Source organism: Neolamprologus brichardi, chromosome 12, assembly GCF_056152115.1.
Source record: "Neolamprologus brichardi isolate AB-2024 chromosome 12, ASM5615211v1, whole genome shotgun sequence".
Taxonomy (NCBI): Eukaryota; Metazoa; Chordata; class Actinopteri; order Cichliformes; family Cichlidae; genus Neolamprologus; species Neolamprologus brichardi.
Window position 1 is genome coordinate 38,677,501 of NC_142115.1, and position 20,000 is coordinate 38,697,500.

General features: G+C 46.6%; 2 protein-coding genes across 4 annotated transcripts in view; both read right to left on the minus strand.

Annotated features, from left to right (window-relative positions):
* LOC102782416 (rap guanine nucleotide exchange factor 1-like) overlaps positions 1-8,982 on the minus strand; it is a 20,735-nt gene extending 11,753 nt beyond the window's left edge. Inside the window, exons 1-7 of the mRNA XM_087849602.1 lie at positions 8,858-8,982; positions 8,561-8,682; positions 7,051-7,262; positions 6,825-6,981; positions 3,081-3,325; positions 598-712; positions 71-137 (exon numbers count right to left, since the gene is read on the minus strand). Coding sequence (XP_087705728.1) covers positions 71-137; positions 598-712; positions 3,081-3,325; positions 6,825-6,981; positions 7,051-7,262; positions 8,561-8,682; positions 8,858-8,885 — 946 coding nt within the window. The 5' untranslated portion in view covers positions 8,886-8,982. The remainder of the gene's footprint in view (positions 1-70; positions 138-597; positions 713-3,080; positions 3,326-6,824; positions 6,982-7,050; positions 7,263-8,560; positions 8,683-8,857) is intronic.
* Positions 8,983-16,374: 7,392 nt separating this feature from the next.
* The window catches only part of LOC102782714 (dynamin-1-like), a 27,658-nt gene continuing 24,032 nt past the window's right edge, over positions 16,375-20,000 (minus strand). The window contains exons 23-24 of one of the 3 annotated variants that reach the window (XM_087849604.1): positions 19,493-19,528; positions 16,375-18,483 (exon numbers count right to left, since the gene is read on the minus strand). In XM_087849604.1, coding sequence (XP_087705730.1) covers positions 19,507-19,528 — 22 coding nt within the window. In that variant the 3' untranslated portion in view covers positions 16,375-18,483; positions 19,493-19,506. Of the gene's footprint in view, positions 18,484-19,227; positions 19,321-19,492; positions 19,529-20,000 lie in introns of those variants that run through there. The other 2 variants (XM_087849605.1, XM_087849603.1) reach the window with 2 other exon arrangements.

The following is a 20,000-nucleotide window of genomic DNA, read 5'->3' on the forward strand; positions in this document are numbered from 1 at the left end:
AACAAGCACCACAGAGTGTGTGTCTGTGTGTCTGTGTGTCTGCGTGTGTGTGTGTGTGTGTGTGTGTTACCTGGGTGTTCGTTCTGAGGAAAACATTCGCCAGAGGAAATGGAGCATCTTTTCAAACAGTAGTCGTCCTGAAACACGCAGGAAGATTCAAACGTTATCAAATGTTAGAAACAGACAGAGCCAAAGACGTGCTTTTATTCTGTGCTTTCCACACTCACACACTCACACACTCACACACTCACACACACACACACACACACACACACACACTCACACAGACACTCACACACACTCACACACACACACACACACACACTCACACACACACACACTCACACACTCACACACACACACACTCACACACACTCACACTCACACAGACACTCACACACTCACACACACACACACTCACACACACTCACACTCACACACACACAGACAAAATAAATCTGGATTAAACCTGGACTGGACTGTCTAATTTCAGCTTCAAATAAAGATTTTCAAAATAAAAGACCATAAAACAGATATAATACATATCCATGTAAATATACACGGTTACGTGTGAATGTGTGAACCAGGTGAGCATACCTGTTCAGCTGGTGTTTCTATTTCAGTCTCTCTTCTCATTGGCGCTACTATGGCAACCCTGCAGGGGGTGGGGCTTAATGTTGATTGGCGCTTTTTGGGAGGCAGAGCTGGAGGACTGAAACAGACAGACAAGTAGTTAAAACCACACCCACCAGTGATGTCACAATTGCGTAGTACACCTTTGCATGCATGCAGCCAGGTGACAGGCTGAAGCAGTTTGTGTTGGGAGAGGCTGAGCATGTGCAGCACAGGTGGCAGTTGTTTCGTGTGTGTCATCACCAGGTGACACAACAATTTAAGGCATAAATTCCCAACATCTGGCAGGTGAAGCGACGGTGTCAGTGCCCCACTTTCTGCTGGCTCATCACAATCCCGACAGAAAAAACATTAACACCAGGGTGACGCGCAGAGCCAGCCTCACATCTGGCTGGATGAGATACTGACAGGAAAAGGTGCGTTCTCCCTCTGAGCGAGAGACGTCCCACTTTAATCCACTGGGTTGATGACATCACAGCGTCACAGTCAGCTGAACGTCAGTTACATCAGCCTGCACAGGTGCAGATCAGGGAGACAACAGGTGCTCTGGGGAGGCAGCAGCCATGCCACACCGAACATGTCCGGCCTCCTCTGACCTCAGAGCCTAAGTGCCCGGTTGGTCTGTGGAGGGGAGACCACCTATAGGTGGTGTAGGAGCTCCGGTGGGTCACACTGCTCCAGGAGCTGAGCTCACAGCATCGTGCATGCGGCCCTCGCCCTCCACACAGCAATAATTAATAAAGACTCAAACTAATCAGGACAAACTGAAATCCGAAACTTCACTCTGGAAACAAACTGAAAGTAAACAAAAAGTCAAACTGAAATAAAAAAAACAAACGAGAAAATACTAACGTCTAAAAACATCATCATGAATTAGCTCCAACTAATTGTTATTGATGATCCACAGCAGCGCTGTTATCGATCAGCTGCTGCACACTCAGCCTCAGACAGCCCAAACCCCACAGTTCTATTAAAAGACCACGAAACTGCCTGCTGCCGCCCTTTGTCACCCCCACTTCTTCTTCTTCTTCTACTTGGTATCATGCAGAGACAGGAAGTGTGGGTGTGTGGGGGGAAGGGGCATGTGTGATGTGTTTGTTTGCTCTACTTCCTGTTTCTTCCACAGATCTATTTCTGTTCTCGCACTCAGCAAACTGTTTTCTGTCTGCCTGAATGACTCAGCCAGACTGAACCAGACTAAACCAGACTGAACCAGACCAAACCAGACCGAACCAGACTGATCCCAGACTGAACCAGACAGATCCCAGACTGATCCCAGACTGATCCCAGACCGAACCAGACTGATCCCAGACTGAACCAGACAGATCCCAGACTGATCCCAGACTGATCCCAGACCGATCCCAGACTGAACCAGACCGAACTAGACTGACCCCAGACTGATCCCAGACCGAACCAGACTGAACCACACTGATCCCAGACTGAACCCAGAATGATCCCAGACTGAACCAGACTGATCCCAGACTGATCCCAGACTGATCCCAGACTGAACCAGACAGATCCCAGACTGATCCCAGACCGATCCCAGACTGAACCAGACCGAACCAGACCGAACCAGACTGACCCCAGACTGATCCCAGACTGATCCCAGACCGAACCAGACTGAACCACACTGATCCCAGACTGAACCCAGAATGATCCCAGACTGAACCAGACTGATCCCAGACTGATCCCAGACTGAACCCAGACTGATCCCAGACCGAACCAGACTGATTCCAGACTGATCCAGACTGAACCAGACTGATCCCAGACTGAACCACACTGATCCCAGACTGAACCCAGACTGATCCCAGACCGAACCAGACTGATCCCAGACTGATCCAGACTGAACCACACTGATCCCAGACTGATCCCAGACCAAACCAGACTGAACCACACTGATCCCAGACTGAACCCAGAATGATCCCAGACCGAACCAGACTAATCCCAGACTGAACCAGACTGAACCAGACCGATCCCAGACTGATCCCAGACTGATCCCAAACTGAACCCAGACTGCTCCAGACCGAACCAGACTGAACCAGACTGATCCTAGACTGATCCCAAACTGGGGTGGCTGTAGCTCAGGTGGCAGAGCAGATCAGCCACTAACCAGAAGGTCGGTGGTTCGATCCCCGGCTGCTCCAGTCTGCATGCCAAATATCCTTGGGCAAGATACTAACCCCGTGTTGCTCTCCGATGCATCCATCGGAGTGTGAATGCGTACGAATGTTAGATACTCAGCACTTAAACTTAGAAGTGCTTGTTTGAATGGGTGTGATTGGGTGAATGAATTAGCTGTATAAAGCGCTTTGAGTGCTCGGACAGAGTAGAAAAGCGCTATATAAGAACCAGTCCATTTACCATTTACCATGATCCAGACCGAACCAGACTGATCCCAAACTGAACCCAGACTGAACCAGACTGGACTTAAGTAATTTAAGACTCACCTCTGTCCCAGCTGGGGGGTCACCTGAGTTAGCGACTCTGGGATGGGCATAGGAGGTTTGGGAGGAGCTGAAAGTATTTGCTCCTCCTCTCTCTTCGTTGGCTCCACCCCCATATTCTTGTCCTTCTCATCAGCAGGATTCCTGCAGGTCGATATTGCCTGTTCATCAAACCCTGATGACTCTGGCTGGACAGGTGACAGGGGGGCGGAGCCTTCTTGTCTCTCTGCAACCAATCGAACCAGTTCCTGAAGAATCCACGAGAACAGAAGTGAGTAAAAGCTGTTTCAGACAGATAAAAATAAAAGGTCCATTCACTGGCTCGTCTGCACTGAGACACTGAGAGCAGAGTGCAGTGTGATAACCATAATAACATGACACAGAACAAACAGAGAAGCCAGACATGTCTGCAGCTGATCTCTCCAACACTGAGGGAGTCTCAGCAAAGCTGGAGAGATGGATGACCACAGGAATCGCGTAACCTTCATTATGGCGTTAACAGATAAGTATGACAGGGGTTTCTGGAAGCAGCTGGATGGATGTCCCCCACTCTGTACAGGAGTCCCTCAGGGCTGCGTGCAAAGCCCACCTCTCTGTACACCCACAACTGCACACCAACCACAACACCAGCTTAGTCATCATGCAAGCTATTCTATTGTATTTGTGCTGATGCAGTGGCAGGAAGTCATGGCATCATGTATAATGACTGCTGTGATGGTTTCACTATATATACTCTCAGGGTTACGTGGGGGAGATATGATTAAATATCTGCTGCAAATGAATTCACAACCTTAGACGTGCTAATGTGATGCTGACATATGCAGATATGAGATTAGCTTTAGGCTGGAATATGAACAACTGTATAAACGTGATTCACAGTGGGGTCCATAAATGTTTGTAGTTCTGCCTCGTCAGTGGATTTTAAACCAAACAATCAGGACGTGTCTGCAGACGTTCAGCTTTGATTCGGAGAGTTTAACTAAAGCTTTGCTTTAACTGTTTATGAGTTACAAACATTTTACACACAGTCCTAATTTTCAGAGGTTGAAAACTAGCAGGACAAACTAACATACATTTAAATATAAAGACACGGGTGGAAGTCTGCCTGAAGCCTTCAAGATTTTACAGACCTGTGCAGCTAAAGTCTAAAGGTCCTGTTCCTGAGTGTACCCAGAGGTTTGCACCTGTGAAGGACCTGAACACTGCTACAGCTTCTTCCTCGAGGTGTTCCTGACTTGATGCTTTTTGTAACTATAATTCTGTCTTCATGCACTTTAGTGTCTTCTGTGGACTCTGTGTTGCTTATTCGTTCATTCTAACAATGAATCAGACTGCTGATTGGGTCACTTCTAAAGTTTCTGCTCTCTGATTGGTTATTTTGGTTTTTGGCATAATGAGGTCCTCCCTCATCTCTGCTGACATCTTTCAGTCACTTGGTCTGTGCTTCTGGAGGAGCTCAGAGTAGAGCTGCTGCTCCTCCGCATCGGAAGTAGCCAGTTCAGATGATTCGGGCGTCTGATAAGGATGTGTCCTGAGGGAGGTGTTTCAGGCAAGTCCCACTGGGAGGAGGCCCCGGGGCAGACCCAGTGCACACTGGAGAGATGGCCTGGGAACACCTGGGTGTTCCCCCGGACAAACGGGAGGAACGAGGAGAGGGAGGTCTGGGCGTCTCTGCTCAGGCTGCTGCCCTCGCTACCCGGCCCCGGATAAGTGGAAGATGGATGGACGAACATCTTTCATGTTGATGATGAAGTTCAACACTTTTAATCATCTTCAGTTTCAGCTTCATTAGTCATGATGAGGGTCAATCCTCACCTAATCATGAAACTGTTGTCCAATTACTTTTGAGCTGCTGAAAATGTGGACTGTGTTTAAAATGTCTGTAATGTTTGAACTATTACTCTTAAATTAAAGGTGACGTTATGATTTAAGTTCCTCTGAGGCGCTGTAGCAAGGCAAAATCAAAACCGAGTCGTTGTCCAGAAGATTTTGAACCTGACTGTAGTAGAAATGTTGGAGAAAGGAGCCGACTGAAGAAAGAAGGATCCAGAGGGGGAAGTCAGCAATGATCAGGTCTATTTAGTGCTGCTCAGGAGCAAAATAATGAGAGCACAAAGTCTTCATTATTTTTAATGTGAGCGTTGATGAGACAGCAGCTCTCTGCAGCCCAACAACGCTCTGAGGGGAGATACTGAACTCTGAAGCCGTCGGGTGACATCGGATAATTGATCAGAAATATGAGTTCATCATTAAAGGACAATTAACATTTAAATGGAAAAAGGGTTTTAGTGGACAAAGAGAGTTTTTATAGTCTTTGTTTGCGTTTGTTGGGGCTCCAGTGCAGTTTGAGGTCAGATGGTTCCCACAGCGAGTTCACTGGTTTCACTTCAGCTTTTAATGCTGGAAAATGTTTAGTTTCAGTTTTTATGAGTTTCGCTGTGCGTCGTGCACATTTCAGTTCAAACTCTGAAGCCTCACAAACATCCGACTGAAGCTCACGAGACGCCTCTGTCGTCCTCGTCTCGGTTATCGACCGTCTCTTTGTTTCCTACGTCAGTGAAAACTCTCAGCTTTAGCTTTACATTCACTACACAGAATCATCTTTATTTATAACATGATTTTTACAGCCAAAAGTTTTAATATGGAGGGAAAAGAACATGCTTAGCACGTTTAGTATTGAGCACGTTTGTGACAATCACGACTTTGACTGTGAACAAATAAATAAAACAAACTGCAGCTGTGAAAAGAGTTTCAGACGAGAGCAGCACAGCTCGAACAGGAAGGCCGACCACGGGAGGAGGAGCAACACACCACATGGACCTGGGTTCAGCCAATCAGAGGTTTCATCAAAGTACTAAAAATAGCCTTCATATTTAAAATGGTGTTTGTTTGTCCCCTTACTTCTGAGCATCTGAAACTGTGACACAGCATCAAATATCCACTCAGCACAGTTTACCTCATGAAACCTCTGACGTGTTAGACGCAGAGAAGAATCATTTAAAACAGCTAAAACTGAGCTGCCATTCATGTCTGTGTAGTTTTGGGCCAAAGATCTTCAGAGGTCAAAGGTCAGTCTGGCTTAAAAAGACTAAAACTAGTTCAGAGGTCTGAGGTTCGTGGCACTCAGGAATATTTAAAGACGAACGGATGAGTCGAAGCAGAAGCTGTTTTTAGGATGTTTCCCTCACAGACGATTTCTGTTCCCGTTTGTCACAAGATCGAATACTAAGACTGTGTTTCTGCGGGCTCAGCGACCACGAGCCCATCGAGACACGTGACGACGTTTCAGGAGCTTCAAACACACTTCAGACAGTTGGTGACCATCACACCGACGAGCAGAGGCAGGTCGCCGAGCTCCTCGCCGCTGCTCGGCCTGAACCCACAGACTCAGGTCTACGCCATCAAAGGACAACTCGCTGCCGTCACTTTCTCAGCTGAGCGAGTTTGGCTCGTGATTCGAGAATTGGAGAAGCTGGAAAACCCGAAATTAGACGTTGAGTGAATGTGAAAATAAAAATCTGGTACAAAAAACACCAAAAGTGCAACAAATGTCCCGTGAGAGTTTCTGTCCACTTTCTTTCTTGTTGTATGTGTTTGTTTTGTTTTGTTGTTTGACTGACTGATGTGGTTTATTGTTTGTTTGTTTGTGTTGTGCTACAGCCTCACAGCAGTGACGGGGGCGAGGTGCTGCCGTTTGACGCTGTATAAATAAAGCTAAACTGAATCTAGTCTGTGATTGGTTCTCACCTTGACGTTGTCCAGCAAGGTCCTGATCACTTTGGTAACGCTCTCTGTCGACTCCTTGTTGTCGTGGGAGACGCTCTGCAACATCACCTCATCAGTCCAGTGGATCAGCTGAGCCAGAGAGCGGTAGAGGCGAGCGAGACAGGCAGCGACCGTCTTACTGCAGGGACACACACGGGTCAGATGGAGGACACGCGTGTTCAGAAACGGCCACGCCAGTGACACCTACCTGCTGTGTAGGCGAGGCTCCAGCTGGACCAGAGTCTGGATCGCCTCCAGGACCCCCCCAGAAGCCCCGCCCAGCAGACCACTGACCACAGACTGGTTCAGGACCGGTTTGTCCACGCCAGGTTTGTCGACGCCCAGTCGGTCCACCAGAGCCTTAAAGTACTGCAGGGAGCTGACCACGGCCCGCCGCTGGTCCGCGAACACACCTGACGACTGCACGCACACACACACGCACACACACACACACACACACGCACGCACGCACGCACGCACGCACACACACACACACACACACACACACCGTTCTTCAGCATCAGCTGATAAATTTGAAAGAAGTAGGGTTAGGAGTTAAGCTTACACAGGGGACTCTGTTCAAAGAGGAAGTTGATGAAGAGCATCTGCTGAACTTCATCAGCTGCAGATCTCAGTTACTGCGTCTGTTCTTTGCAACGAGCTGGCCTGAGAACAGTTACATAGGTGTGAACATGCAGACTCAGACACAGGCGTGCCCTCGCCAGGCGTGCCCTCGCCGGGCGTGCCCTCGTCGGGCGTGCCCTCGCCGGGCGTGCCCTCGCCGGGCGTGCCCTCGTCAGGCGTGCCCTCGTCAGGCGTGCCCTCGTCAGGTGCTGTCGTTCTGCTGTCACTCCCTTCCTCTCCACAGGGTTTCATGTTTTTATCTTCTGTGTGGAGTGCACAGAGATGAAATGTGCGCTATAAATACGCTTGTGATTGTTACTGTGTGTTACAGTGTGTGATGATGTCAGCAGTTGTGCGTCCTCAGAGAGAGCAGCCACTGATCCTTTCTGCGGCCATTAGAAGGCTCTTCTGAGCGTGTGCAGGAGATGCGGTCAGCTGACCTGAGCTAAAAACACACCTCCTCTGAGGTCTTCAGACTTCCTTCCTGTGGTCTGACCAATCAGAAGCCGACATTCTGTTTGGAGAGCTGTAGAGGAGACGGACCATCTGGCTCGTTCTCAGCGTTCAGGTCGAAGCAGCGTGATGATATGATGGGCGTTAGTGCACATTCATGGGTAACTGTGACCTCTACAAACACCATTAATGCCCAAGGACGTCTGCTCCACCCAGACATCCACCCTGATCTTTAAACAAACCTCGCTGAGGTCAGACTCCAGCAGCCTGACCTGAAAGCAGGCCGGACCTCCACCCACGGGAACATCTGGAGCTTTGTGAAACCAAAAACACGGCAGGAGCAGCTGGTCTGCTCAGCTTTGACAGAGTTACAGAGGAGCTCAGAAGGAAGCCTGCAGCTACACAAGCTTCACTCTAATGTTTGGAAAATGTTCTCGACCGATCGATCAGCTGGTTGGCTTTGGGGCGACTGGCAGCAGGTTCGTCCAGGTCCTGCAGTGCACATATAGATTCTGACGTCACGCGACGTTCAGCTGACGTCTGAGGACGGTTTCAGGTTCAAGGTGCTGATGTGACTGCGGGTCCTCACAGAGACACAAAGACGTGTGTGTGTGTGTGTGTGTGTGTGTGTGTGTGTGTACCTGCTGCAGGTTCAGGTCAGGTGGTTTGACTCTCAATGATGGGGTGAGTTTGACAGGACGTCTCGTCCGCTGTGGGTGGAGCTTATCCTTCAACCTCATGGTGAGATATGCAATCTGGGAGGCTGGAGAAGAGGACCCCATCATCATCATCATCATCATCATCATTATCTTTACATTAAAAGAAAAAAGAGTCCTAACAAAGTCCTGAGCGCTAACAGGAAGTGCTGTTAGCCTGCGGTGGCTAACAGCTAGACTGTGACAAGAGAAAGAGCAGAAGAAGAAGAGGAGGACACTCACCTGTCTTACTCTCAGCCCGGGAGGACATGTCTGCAGACAGTTTACGCCTCTGCTCTCATGTCAGACCCTCGCTCTTCTTCTGTTTGTTTCTCTTCTGCTGCTCGCCCTCCACCCGCCTGCTCTCTCTTCCTCTGTCTCTGCTTCACTGTGTCTTCCTTCCTCGTTGCTTCTTCCTACTTTTGCCTCATTTAAATGAAACTCAGCCTCTCAGTGAGGATGATAATGTTGCTGTGAGGTCACAGAGCTCTGCGGTCCCACAGCTCCACCTGGTGGTGGTGAGCAGATGGCACAGCTGAGCCTGCTGATGGAGCTGAGCGTATCAGAGGCAGCATGCGTGCTTATGTTGGTAAACAGATTGCAGTCATCAGGATTTATGAAGGCGTTTAATATAAAGTAAAGAAATGAGCTGTTTTACGACTGTTTTCATGACAGGGTAAACGTAAATTCAATAAAATCATAATTCACGTCGGCAGTAATGACACCCGGTTACACCAATCGGAGGTCACTAAAATCAATATTGAATCGGTGTGCAACTTTGCCAAAATAATGTCGGACTCTGTAGTTTTCTCTGGTCCCCTCCCCAATCAGACCAGGAGTGACATGTTTAGCCGCATGTTCTCCTTAAATTGCTGGCTGTCTGAGTGGTGTCCCAGAAACGATGTGGGCTTCATAGATAATTGGCAAACCTTCTGGAGGAAACCTGGTCTTGTTAGGAGAGATGGCATCCATCCCACTTTGGATGGAGCAGCTCTCATTTCTAGAAATATGGACAAATTTATTAACCCCTCAAAACATGACTATCCAGAGTTGGGACCAGGAAGCAGAGTTGCAGTCTTACACGCCTCTCTGCAGCTTCTCTCCTCCTGCTACCCCCCCAAAAACCCATCTCCATAGAGACTGTGTCTGCTTCCAAAAAGACAAAAAACAAACTAAAAACCAGCAACAAACAACTTAAACATTTACAAAGAAAGAACAATACAGTATCCACATCTGAACCAAAGAGTAAAACAGTGAAATGTGGATTATTAAATATTAGGTCTCTCTCCTCCAAGTCTCTGTTAGTACATGACTTAATAATTGATCAACAAATTGATTTACTCTGCCTTACAGAAACCTGGTTGCAGCAGGATGATTATGTTAGTTTAAATGAATCAACACCCCCGAGTCATTCTAACTACCAGAAATCTCGAAGCACAGGTCGAGGGGGAGGTGTGGCAGCAATTTTTCACACCAGTCTATTAATTAATGAAAGACCAAGACAGACTTTTAATTCATTTGAAAGCCTGATGCTTAACATTGTCCACCCCAGCTGTAAAACTCAGAAACCAGTCTTACTTGTTATCATCTATCGTCCACCTGGGCCTTACACAGAGTTTCTGTCTGATTTCTCAGACTTTATATCTAATTTAGTTCTGAGCTCAGATAAAATAATTATTGTGGGTGATTTTAACATCCATGCTGATGCTAAAAATGACAGCCTCAACATGGCATTTAATCTGTTGTTAGACTCAATTGGTTTCTCTCAAAATGTAAAAGAACCCACCCACCACTTTAATCACACTCTAGATCTTGTTTTAACATATGGCATAGAAACTGAACATTTAACAGTGTTTCCTGAAAACCCTCTCCTGTCTGATCATTTCTTGATAACATTTACATTTACAATAATTGATTACGCAGCAGTGGAGAGTGGACTTTATCAAAGTAGATGTCTTTCTGAAAGCGCTGTAACTAAGTTTAAGAATATAATCCAGCCACTGTTATCATCGTCAATGCCCTGTACCAACACAGAGCAGAGCAGCTATCTGAACGCTACCCCAACAGAGGTCGATTATCTTGTTAATAATTTCACCTCCTCACTACGTACGACTCTGGATACTGTAGCTCCGGTGAAAACTAAGGTCTCTAATCAGAAGTACCTGACCCCGTGGTATAATTCTCAAACACGTACCCTAAAGCAGATGACTCGTAATCTGGACAGGAAATGGCGTGTCACAAATTTAGAGGATCATCATTTAGCCTGGAGAAATAGTTTGTTGCTTTATAAGAAAGCCCTCCGCAAAGCCAGAACAGCTTACTACTCATCACTGATTGAAGAAAATAAGAACAACCCCAGGTTTCTCTTCAGCACTGTAGCCAGGCTGACAAAAAGTCAGAGCTCTTTTGAGCCAACCATCTCTTTAACGTTAACTAGTGATGACTTCATGAACTTCTTCACAAATAAAATTTTTATCATTAGAGAAAAAATTACCAATAATCATCCCACAGATGTAATATTATCAACAGCTACTCTTAGTACCATTGATGTTAAGTTAGACTCTTTTTCTCCAATCGATCTTTCTGAGTTAACTTCAATAATTACTTCCTCCAAACCATCAACGTGTCTTTTAGACCCCATTCCTACAAAACTGCTCAAAGAAGTCCTGCCATTGATTAATTCTTCGATCTTATATATGATCAACCTATCTCTAATAATCGGCTATGTACCACAGGCCTTCAAGGTGGCTGTAGTTAATCCTTTACTCAAAAAGCATCTCTAGACCCAGCAGTCTTAGCTAATTATAGGCCAATCTCCAACCTTCCTTTCATATCAAACATCCTTGAAAGAGTAGTTGTCAAACAGCTAACAGATCATCTGCAGAGGAATGGTTTATTTGAAGAGTTTCAGTCAGGTTTCAGAGTTCATCACAGCACAGAAACAGCTTTAGTGAAGGTTACAAATGATCTTCTTATGGCCTCTGACAGTGGACTCATCTCTGTGCTTGTCCTGCTAGACCTCAGTGCAGCGTTCGATACTGTTGACCATAATATCCTGTTAGAGCGATTAGAACATGCTGTAGGTATTACAGGTATTGCACTGCAGTGGTTTGTAACATATCTATCTAATAGACTCCAATTTGTGCATGTAAATGGAGAGTCCTCTTCACACACTGAGGTTAATTATGGAGCTCCACAGGGTTCAGTGCTAGGACCAATTCTGTTTACATTATACATGCTTCCCCTAGGCAGCATCATTAGAAGACATAGCATACATTTTCACTGCTATGCAGATGACACCCAGCTCTATCTGTCCATGAAGCCAGATAACACACACCAATTAGTTAAACTGCAGGAATGTCTTAAAGACATAAAGACTTGGATGGCCACTAACTTTCTGCTTCTTAACTCAGATCAAACTGAGGTCATTGTACTCGGCGCTGAAAAGCTTAGAAATATGGTATCTAAGCAGATTCTTACTCTGGATGGCATTACCTTGGCCTCCAGTAACACTGTGAGGAACCTTGGAGTCATTTTTGACCAGGACATGTCCTTCAACGCACATATTAAACAAATATGTAAGACTGCGTTCTTCCATTTGAGCAACATCTCTAAAATTAGAAATATCCTGTCTCAGAGTGACGCTGAAAAACTAGTTCATGCATTTATTACTTCCAGGCTGGACGACTGCAATTCATTATTATCAGGATGTCCAAAAAACTCCCTGAAAAGCCTTCAGTTAATCCAAAATGCTGCAGCAAGAGTCCTGACAGGGACTAGAAAGAGAGAGCAGATTTCTCCTGTTTTGGCTCCCTGTTAAATCCAGAATTCAAAATCCTGCTCCTCACATACAAGGTCTTAAATAATCAGGCCCCATCTTATCTTAATGACCTTGTAGTACCATATCACCCTATTAGAGCACTTCGCTCTCGCTCTGCAGGCCTACTTGTTGTTCCTAGAGTATTTAAAAGTAGAATGGGAGGCAGAGCCTTCAGTTTTCAGGCCCCTCTTCTGTGGAACCAGCTTCCAGTTTGGATTCAGGAGACAGACACTATCTCTACTTTCAAGATTAGGCTTCAAACTTTCCTTTTTGCTAAAGCATATAGTTAGGGCTGGACCAGGTGACCCTGAATCCTCCCTTAGTTATGCTGCAATAGATGTAGGCTGCCGGGGGATTCCCATGATGCATTGAGTTTTTCCTTTCCAGTCACCTTTCTCGCTCACTATGTGTTAACAGACCTCTCTGCATTGAATCATATCTGTTATTAACCTCTGTCTCTCTTCCACAGCATGTCTTTATCCTGTCTTCCTTCTCTCACCCCAACCAATCACAGCAGATGGCCCCGCCCCTCCCTGAGCCTGGTTCTGCTGGAGGTTTCTTCCTGTTAAAAGGGAGTTTTTCCTTCCCACTGTCGCCAAAGTGCTGCTCATAGGGGGTCATATGATTGTTGGGTTTTTCTCTGTATCTATGAAGCGCTTTGAGGCGACTTTTGTTGTGATTTGGCGCTATATAAATAAAATTGAATTGAATTGAATTGAATTGAATTGACTGTGTTATTGTACCAACACCATAATCATTCCTGTCCTTTATGGCAGTATTTTTACAGAACTATCACGTTACATTTATTATAAGTTTATAATAACTGGTCTTCAGTTACTGTGTGGGCCTCGGAGTGCAGGAGCTGAGTAAAAACGTGTTTCAGTAAAAATGTGTTTCAGTAAAAACGTGTTTCAGGATGTACTTCTTTTTCAATGGTACTGTATTTTTGCTGTTGAATGTTGAACTTCTTTGAAAGGTAACCAATTGGGTGATCAACACCCTGCTTGTCCTCCTGCAACAGCGCCGCACCTGCAACAGCGCCGCACCTGCAACAGCGCCGCACCTGCAACAGCACCGCACCTGCAACAGCACCGCACCTGCACCGCTGGCATCCACCCCTAGTTTGAAAGGACGTGTGAAATCAGGAGCGGCACGTACTGGAGTGCTGCAGAGGAGAGCTTTGGCAGACTCAAAAGCATTCTGTCATGTGGGCGCCATACGAATGGTTTTGACACACTTGTGAGACTGGTGAGAGGTGCAACTACATCTGCAAAATTCTTACAGAAGCCGCGATAATAGCCGGCCATCCCAAGGAACCGGCGAAGCTCACGTCTAGTGCGAGGCACAGGGAAGTCTAGGATAGCCTGGATTTTGGCCAGAAGGGGGCGCACCTGCTTCCCTAGATAAGTCACAGTGGCCTTACCAAAGTCACATTTGGCAAGATTTAGGGTAAGGGATGCCTCTTTCAACCTTTCAAAAATGTCAGTGAGTGTTCCACGGTGTTCTGACCAAGTCTCTGAATAGGCTACGATGTCGTCTAAGTACACTTCACAGTTTGTGACACCACCTAACAAATGTACATAAGGCTAGGATTGTGCCAGGGGCACTTCGAAGGCCAAAGGGCATGACGGTGTATTGGAGGAAGTGATCGGGAGTGACAAAAGCGGAAATTTCAGATGCACGTGGAGTGAGGGGAACTTGCCAATAACCCTTTAATAAATCCAGCTTGGTGACAAACTTTGTGGAGCCAACCCTGTCAACACAATCTTCTATGCGGGGAAGAGGATAGGAGTCAGGTTTGGTCACACTGTTCACTTTTCAGAAATCGGTACAAAAACGTGAGGTTTTGTCTTCTTTCGGCACAAGAAGGCATGGGGAACTCCAGGCACTCGAACTAGGGACAGCTAGACCATTTTCCAGGAAGTAGGAACCTTCTTGCTGAAGAAGTGCGCGTTTCATAGGGTTCAGACGATAAGCGTGTTGTTTGATCGGAGGGTGGTCACCTACATATGTCATGTTCGAGGACAGTAGTGCGAGACGGAGTGTCAGCAAACAGGGATGGGTAACTATTGATCAGGGAACACACATCGTTCTGGGCAGCGTCATCTGAATGTTTTAGGTGGGATTCTAAATGATCCAATATTTCAGAGTTTCTGAGTCGGGAGCAACCCTCAGCACAAACGAAAACTAAGCCATCGCTTTCTGGGCTATACTGAGACGGGGATGCTGGCACAACAACGGCACGGCAGCGGGGGATGAAGAAGAGTTTACACCTGCATCACGAACAAGATAAGGCTTCATCAGATTGACATGGCACACACCTATAACATAATCTGTGTCACTCAGTTTCTCTTGAACAGCACAGGGCCCACAGAACTTTGCCTGGAGAGAGGATCCAGGAACGGGTGGGAGAGTCAACACTTAGTCACCCACTTCAAATTTTCTCTGCACAGACTTTTTATCAGATTTCATTTTCATTTTCTCCTGAGACGCGTGCAATTTCGCAGGCTTTATGCAGACGCTCCCTAAAGCAACTTAGGTAATCTAGTACGTACTGCTCGGGGGGAGCTGTGTCGGACAGTTATTTCTCTTTAAGCAGCCGCAGGGGATCACGCACTGTGTGTCCAAACACCAGCTCTGCAGGACTGAAACCCGCGGACTCCTGCACACTCTCTCACCGCTAGAAAGAGAAGTCCCTCGTCCCACTCTCTTCCTGACTTAAGGCAGAACTTCCTCATCATAGCTTTAAATGTTTGGTGGAAATGCTCAAGCGCACCCTGTGATTCGGGATGATACGCACTGGAGTTTTGATGCTTTATGCCATTTTAAGATCTGAGCAAAAATCTTGGGCATGAAGTTTGACCCTTGGTCCGTTTGAACTGATTTAGGCAAACCGAAAGCAGAGAAAAAGTTCACTAGGGCTCTGACAACAGCTTTGACTGTAGCGGAAAAGCCTCGGGAAGCGTGTGACGGCGCACATCAAAGTCAAGATGTACTCGCTGAAAAGCCTTCAGTTAAGCAGTTAAGTTAAGCAGCGTGATGGAGGCTAGACCGTCCCATTTCACTTCCGGCTTTAGCGGTCTTTGAGTACGTGACCCTTGTGGACTCTAAGGCTGCAGACCCTGAATTGGGCAACACGTTCTCACTCCCAAAGCGTAACATTTTACGCTAGGTGACAAATCGTCAACATATTACGTTTTCAGCTACCCACCACGTTCCTAAATGACAACCTCGGAAAAAATGAGGAAATATGAGAACCGTATGGACTCAATCTACACATGTTCGCTCTTTTTCTTCAAATCGCTTAGAAACACGCTATTTAACATAATTAAAGTCCTGGTTAAGCTCAGGAAAAAGGTTATGGTTAGGGCTAGGGATAAGGTTAGGTTTAGGGCTGGAATACAGGGCTGGAACGTCTATTACCGCGGGAGCGTCATTGCACTGGATTTCGGCCATAACCCACCGGGTACCATAAGAACGCCGAAGGTCTCCTTTTGCGTTCCTCAGGAACGCCCCGGGACGTGACAAAACGTCGGCATGTTACGCCTCGGGAGTGAGAATGGGCTGAATTGGGATACAGCCTCATTGATCTGTAGTTCACGGTAGAGGAAATGTAAACATTTTGAATTTATGGTTTAGGAGACAATGATAGTCCACATGACTAAATGTCTGAATTGAGCCAATTATATTTCAGATACAGTGATACAGTTGCACAACTGTCATAGGTCATTATTAGACCCCTCAAAAATGTGATTAACTGACGTTAGCTTCCTAACACAACTCATAGCTTAGATGATAACAGGACATTGATGTATGTTAGCTAGGATGAATTAGAGACAGAGAAACATATCAAGTAGAAAACCCCATATCAAGAGGTCATGTGACATGTCATGTGACTGATGATGGTGTCAGGAGGTGAGTGGATGATAAAGAGTCAAAGTCATCTTCATTCACACAAACTTTATTCATATCTCTTTGGGCCCTGATCACATGACACTAATACACAACAGATCTACACACACTCTCTCTTTTGTACACACACACACACTACAGTGTTGGCCGCTGCATATTTAGTTTAGCTGTTTGCTCACATATATATGGTACATTTCTATATCGTCATATTCGCTGCACATAGATTCATATTGAGAGCATACACAGGTAACTATGCACAAGCACAGGGGTGGGAGGGGCCGAGGTGCGTGGAGTGCGCCGCTGCAGAGCAAAGTGCAACACTTTACTGATTGATAAACTCATACGGCAAGCATGCAGACGTTAATGTAGACAACGACGACACGGCACAGCTAATGCCCCGCGGCGGTGGCGGCGCTGAACGCTGCTCGGAGCTTAACTAACTCTACAAAATCACCACAACATGAAGAACAAACACAACACAGTGAGGAGATCAGCTGGTACATCCAAACAGGAAACACGATTGCTTGACACTTTGCTCGCATGAGCAGCACAAAACCAACCCCACCTCCAGAGAAACCGGGCCACCTCCACAAACATTATCTCCTCATCGCTTCAGTCACAGCTTCCTCTGATCTTCACATCAGAGGAAGCTCACCGTAAACCAATGAGGAAATGAAGAAGAACAAAAAACATGTCAACCCTGCTGGCGTTAGATGAAGAGGTAGAACCAGCTGGAACCAGGAAAGGGAGGGAGGAACCACAACGATCCATTTGGAACCAGCTGGTAGCTTCGTGGTCCATGCAATAGCTGCACTGGACTGTTTGTGGAACAGATGTAGATCAGAGGTAAGACGGGATGGTTAGCTGAGGGTGGGTGAGCACTGTGCTGCTTTTCAATCTTTTCTCTCTCTGATGTAGATGTGATAACAGCTCTCTACCTCTAACAGCCCGATTACTATGTGAAGGGTTCAGGACATCGGACCGAATTTGACCTTTAACGGAAACCGCATCAGCAGGATTTGATTTGTGGAGGGATCAAATTTGACCTTAAGCTACCTTTATTCTAGCTAACTCACAGCTAACTATTCCACCTTAAAGACGGTATAAAAGATGGACATAGCTTCTGGGTCTGAAACGTGACGCACTGAAGCTGCAATCTTTGTAATGGCTACCAGGGGGCATTAGCTGTGGTAGACTTGCCAGTCTCTGAAAAACCACCCTGGCCGTGACCTCTGTAAACACTTCCTGGTGAGTTTTTGGTCCCTGCTGCTCGTCTCAGTTCGAACCCAATAACAGATCGAGTCAATTTCAAACATTTTGATCGTTACATGTTTCTGAAAAACTCATCGGGCCTCTTGGCTCCACCCCTCAATCGTCACACGTGTCAACACACTGAGATGGCCATGGTGAGAGAAGCTCGTCTCATGGCTTCATACTGGCGTTCAAAAATATAAAACATCACGGCAGCTACGTCCATCTGTTACACCGTCTTAGCTGAACCACTCATAAAGTCTGAGCACAGACTGATTGAGTCCTGGATCCAGCTGAGAGGTCACAGCCCATCTCTGGAAACATCTGGATTCAGTACTGTGGCCTGTGTGCAGCTGGTTTCAGCCTATGTTTGTGCTTAGAGGATGGTGATCCACACATGTCACATGTTCAGTGCAGCTACAGGTGGAAGGACAGATGCCAGCAGAAACAAACGTGGAATTCCAGCAGAGTAAAATAAATAATACAATAAATAGATAAATACACAAGTTAAAACTTTACACTGTAAAGAAACGGCACCATGGATCAGAACAGGAAGTGAACATGAAGATGATCTCAGCCGGGACATCCAGAGCAGAGACCTCCTCCTCGCCTCGTCTCCTCCGGAGTCGTCTACAGTACTGACAGACCCGCTGAGGTCACGTGTTTCTGTCTGCGGCGTGACCGAACGTCATATTTACACACAATGTATTGCTGATCAGCTGCTATACAGTCAGAATAAGTGCTGATAATAATCAATATGTTTATTACTAGGAAGGTTCACAGTAACACAGCTTCAGTGAGACACAAACACACACTCCGTTCAGCTTAACCCTCAATCGAAGACTGGGGACTCTCTCCGTGGGCGGGGCTACCTTTACTGGGACGACTGGGAAAAAAATGACAGAAAACAAAAGAGGAGAAGAGTAAATGAGGAGAAAGGCCAACTGGTACAGGGGTCAGAGGTCACATGAGTACAAACAGAACTGGTTAGAACCAGCAGTGATCCTCATGATCACGGTAGATCTTGATGGAACCAGATGGTACCAGTAAGCTGGGCGTTCGGTGAGCAGCTTATACATTTAAACCAGTTAGAAGATCCAACAGACTGGAACCAGCAGAAACTTGTTAGATGTAAAGAAACCAGTTGTGAAACTTACCGGAGCCAACCAGAACTGGCTAAAACAGCTGGTACCAGCATGTTGGGCAACCAGTCTGTTCAAACCAACCAGCCAGGTCTACGTCAGGGCTGGATTTCTCAAGAACCAGTTGGTACCGGTATATCGGAACAACTGGCAGGAACCAGTGAAACCAGTAGATGGACCCAAACAAGGAGCAGGTTTGGAAAGCAGTCCATTCAAATATGGCTGAGTTGGAACTAATGTGAACCACTGAAGCCGAGTTTAAAACAAAAACCATCAGGACCCGCTCAGATCATCCTGCTGGTACCAGTAACCCATCCATCAATATCAAGCTGGAATCAGAACCAGTTAGAACCAGTTTAAGCAGGCTGGAATAAGTCTGAGGTTTGAACCAGTCAGAGCTGGTCTGGTGCAGCATGTGACCAAAGGGAAATCTGAGTAAAGTGTCCATGCTGTGAAACCACATATGGAGCACTGATGGAACGGCCGTTTCACGTGTTTCGTATGCTTGTGTGTGTGACTGTTAGAGGGCGGAGTCAGAGGCTGGTCGGGATGGTCGGGATGGAGATGCAGGAGCCCTCCGACTGGAGACAGACAGACAGAGAGACAGACGGTCAGTCACGGGCCGATGGAGCTGGTAGTCACACTGATGCTAGGAAAATGGGCGGTATCACACAGTGAGCGCAACAGTTTGATTGGGCGATGAGACAAACACACAGGGTGGAAACAGTGACATCACACAGACATCTGACGTACCATTGGTGAACTCCTCACTGGTCACTGATAGAGATTCTGAAAGAATAACCAAATATGGTCAACATGAGGGAGGCGGAGCTACCTGCTCTGACGCTGAGAGCTTCCTCCCAATCACTGAAGGTTTGTGAGTACGTTTCAACATTTCTGCATAAATCTGATCAAATTTTCTAAAAGTCCAAACATAGAACCAAACAGTGGTGACTATCACTCATTCACTAAACTGATCCAACATGAGTGAGGCTCCCACGTCCTGTACTGGACTGCTAACACGTCCTATTTCAGCCACACATGCTCTGTGGGTATCAGTGAGGACCAGAATTAGCTGGAACCGTTACGATCCCTCTGGCAGGGGCAGCTCGGACATTATTCAGTCTGTTGCAGCAGGATGATTATGTTAGTTTAAATGAATCAACACCCCCGAGTCATTCTAACTACCAGAAACCTCGAAGCACAGGTCGAGGGGGAGGTGTGGCAGCAATTTTTCACACCAGCCTATTAATCAACCAAA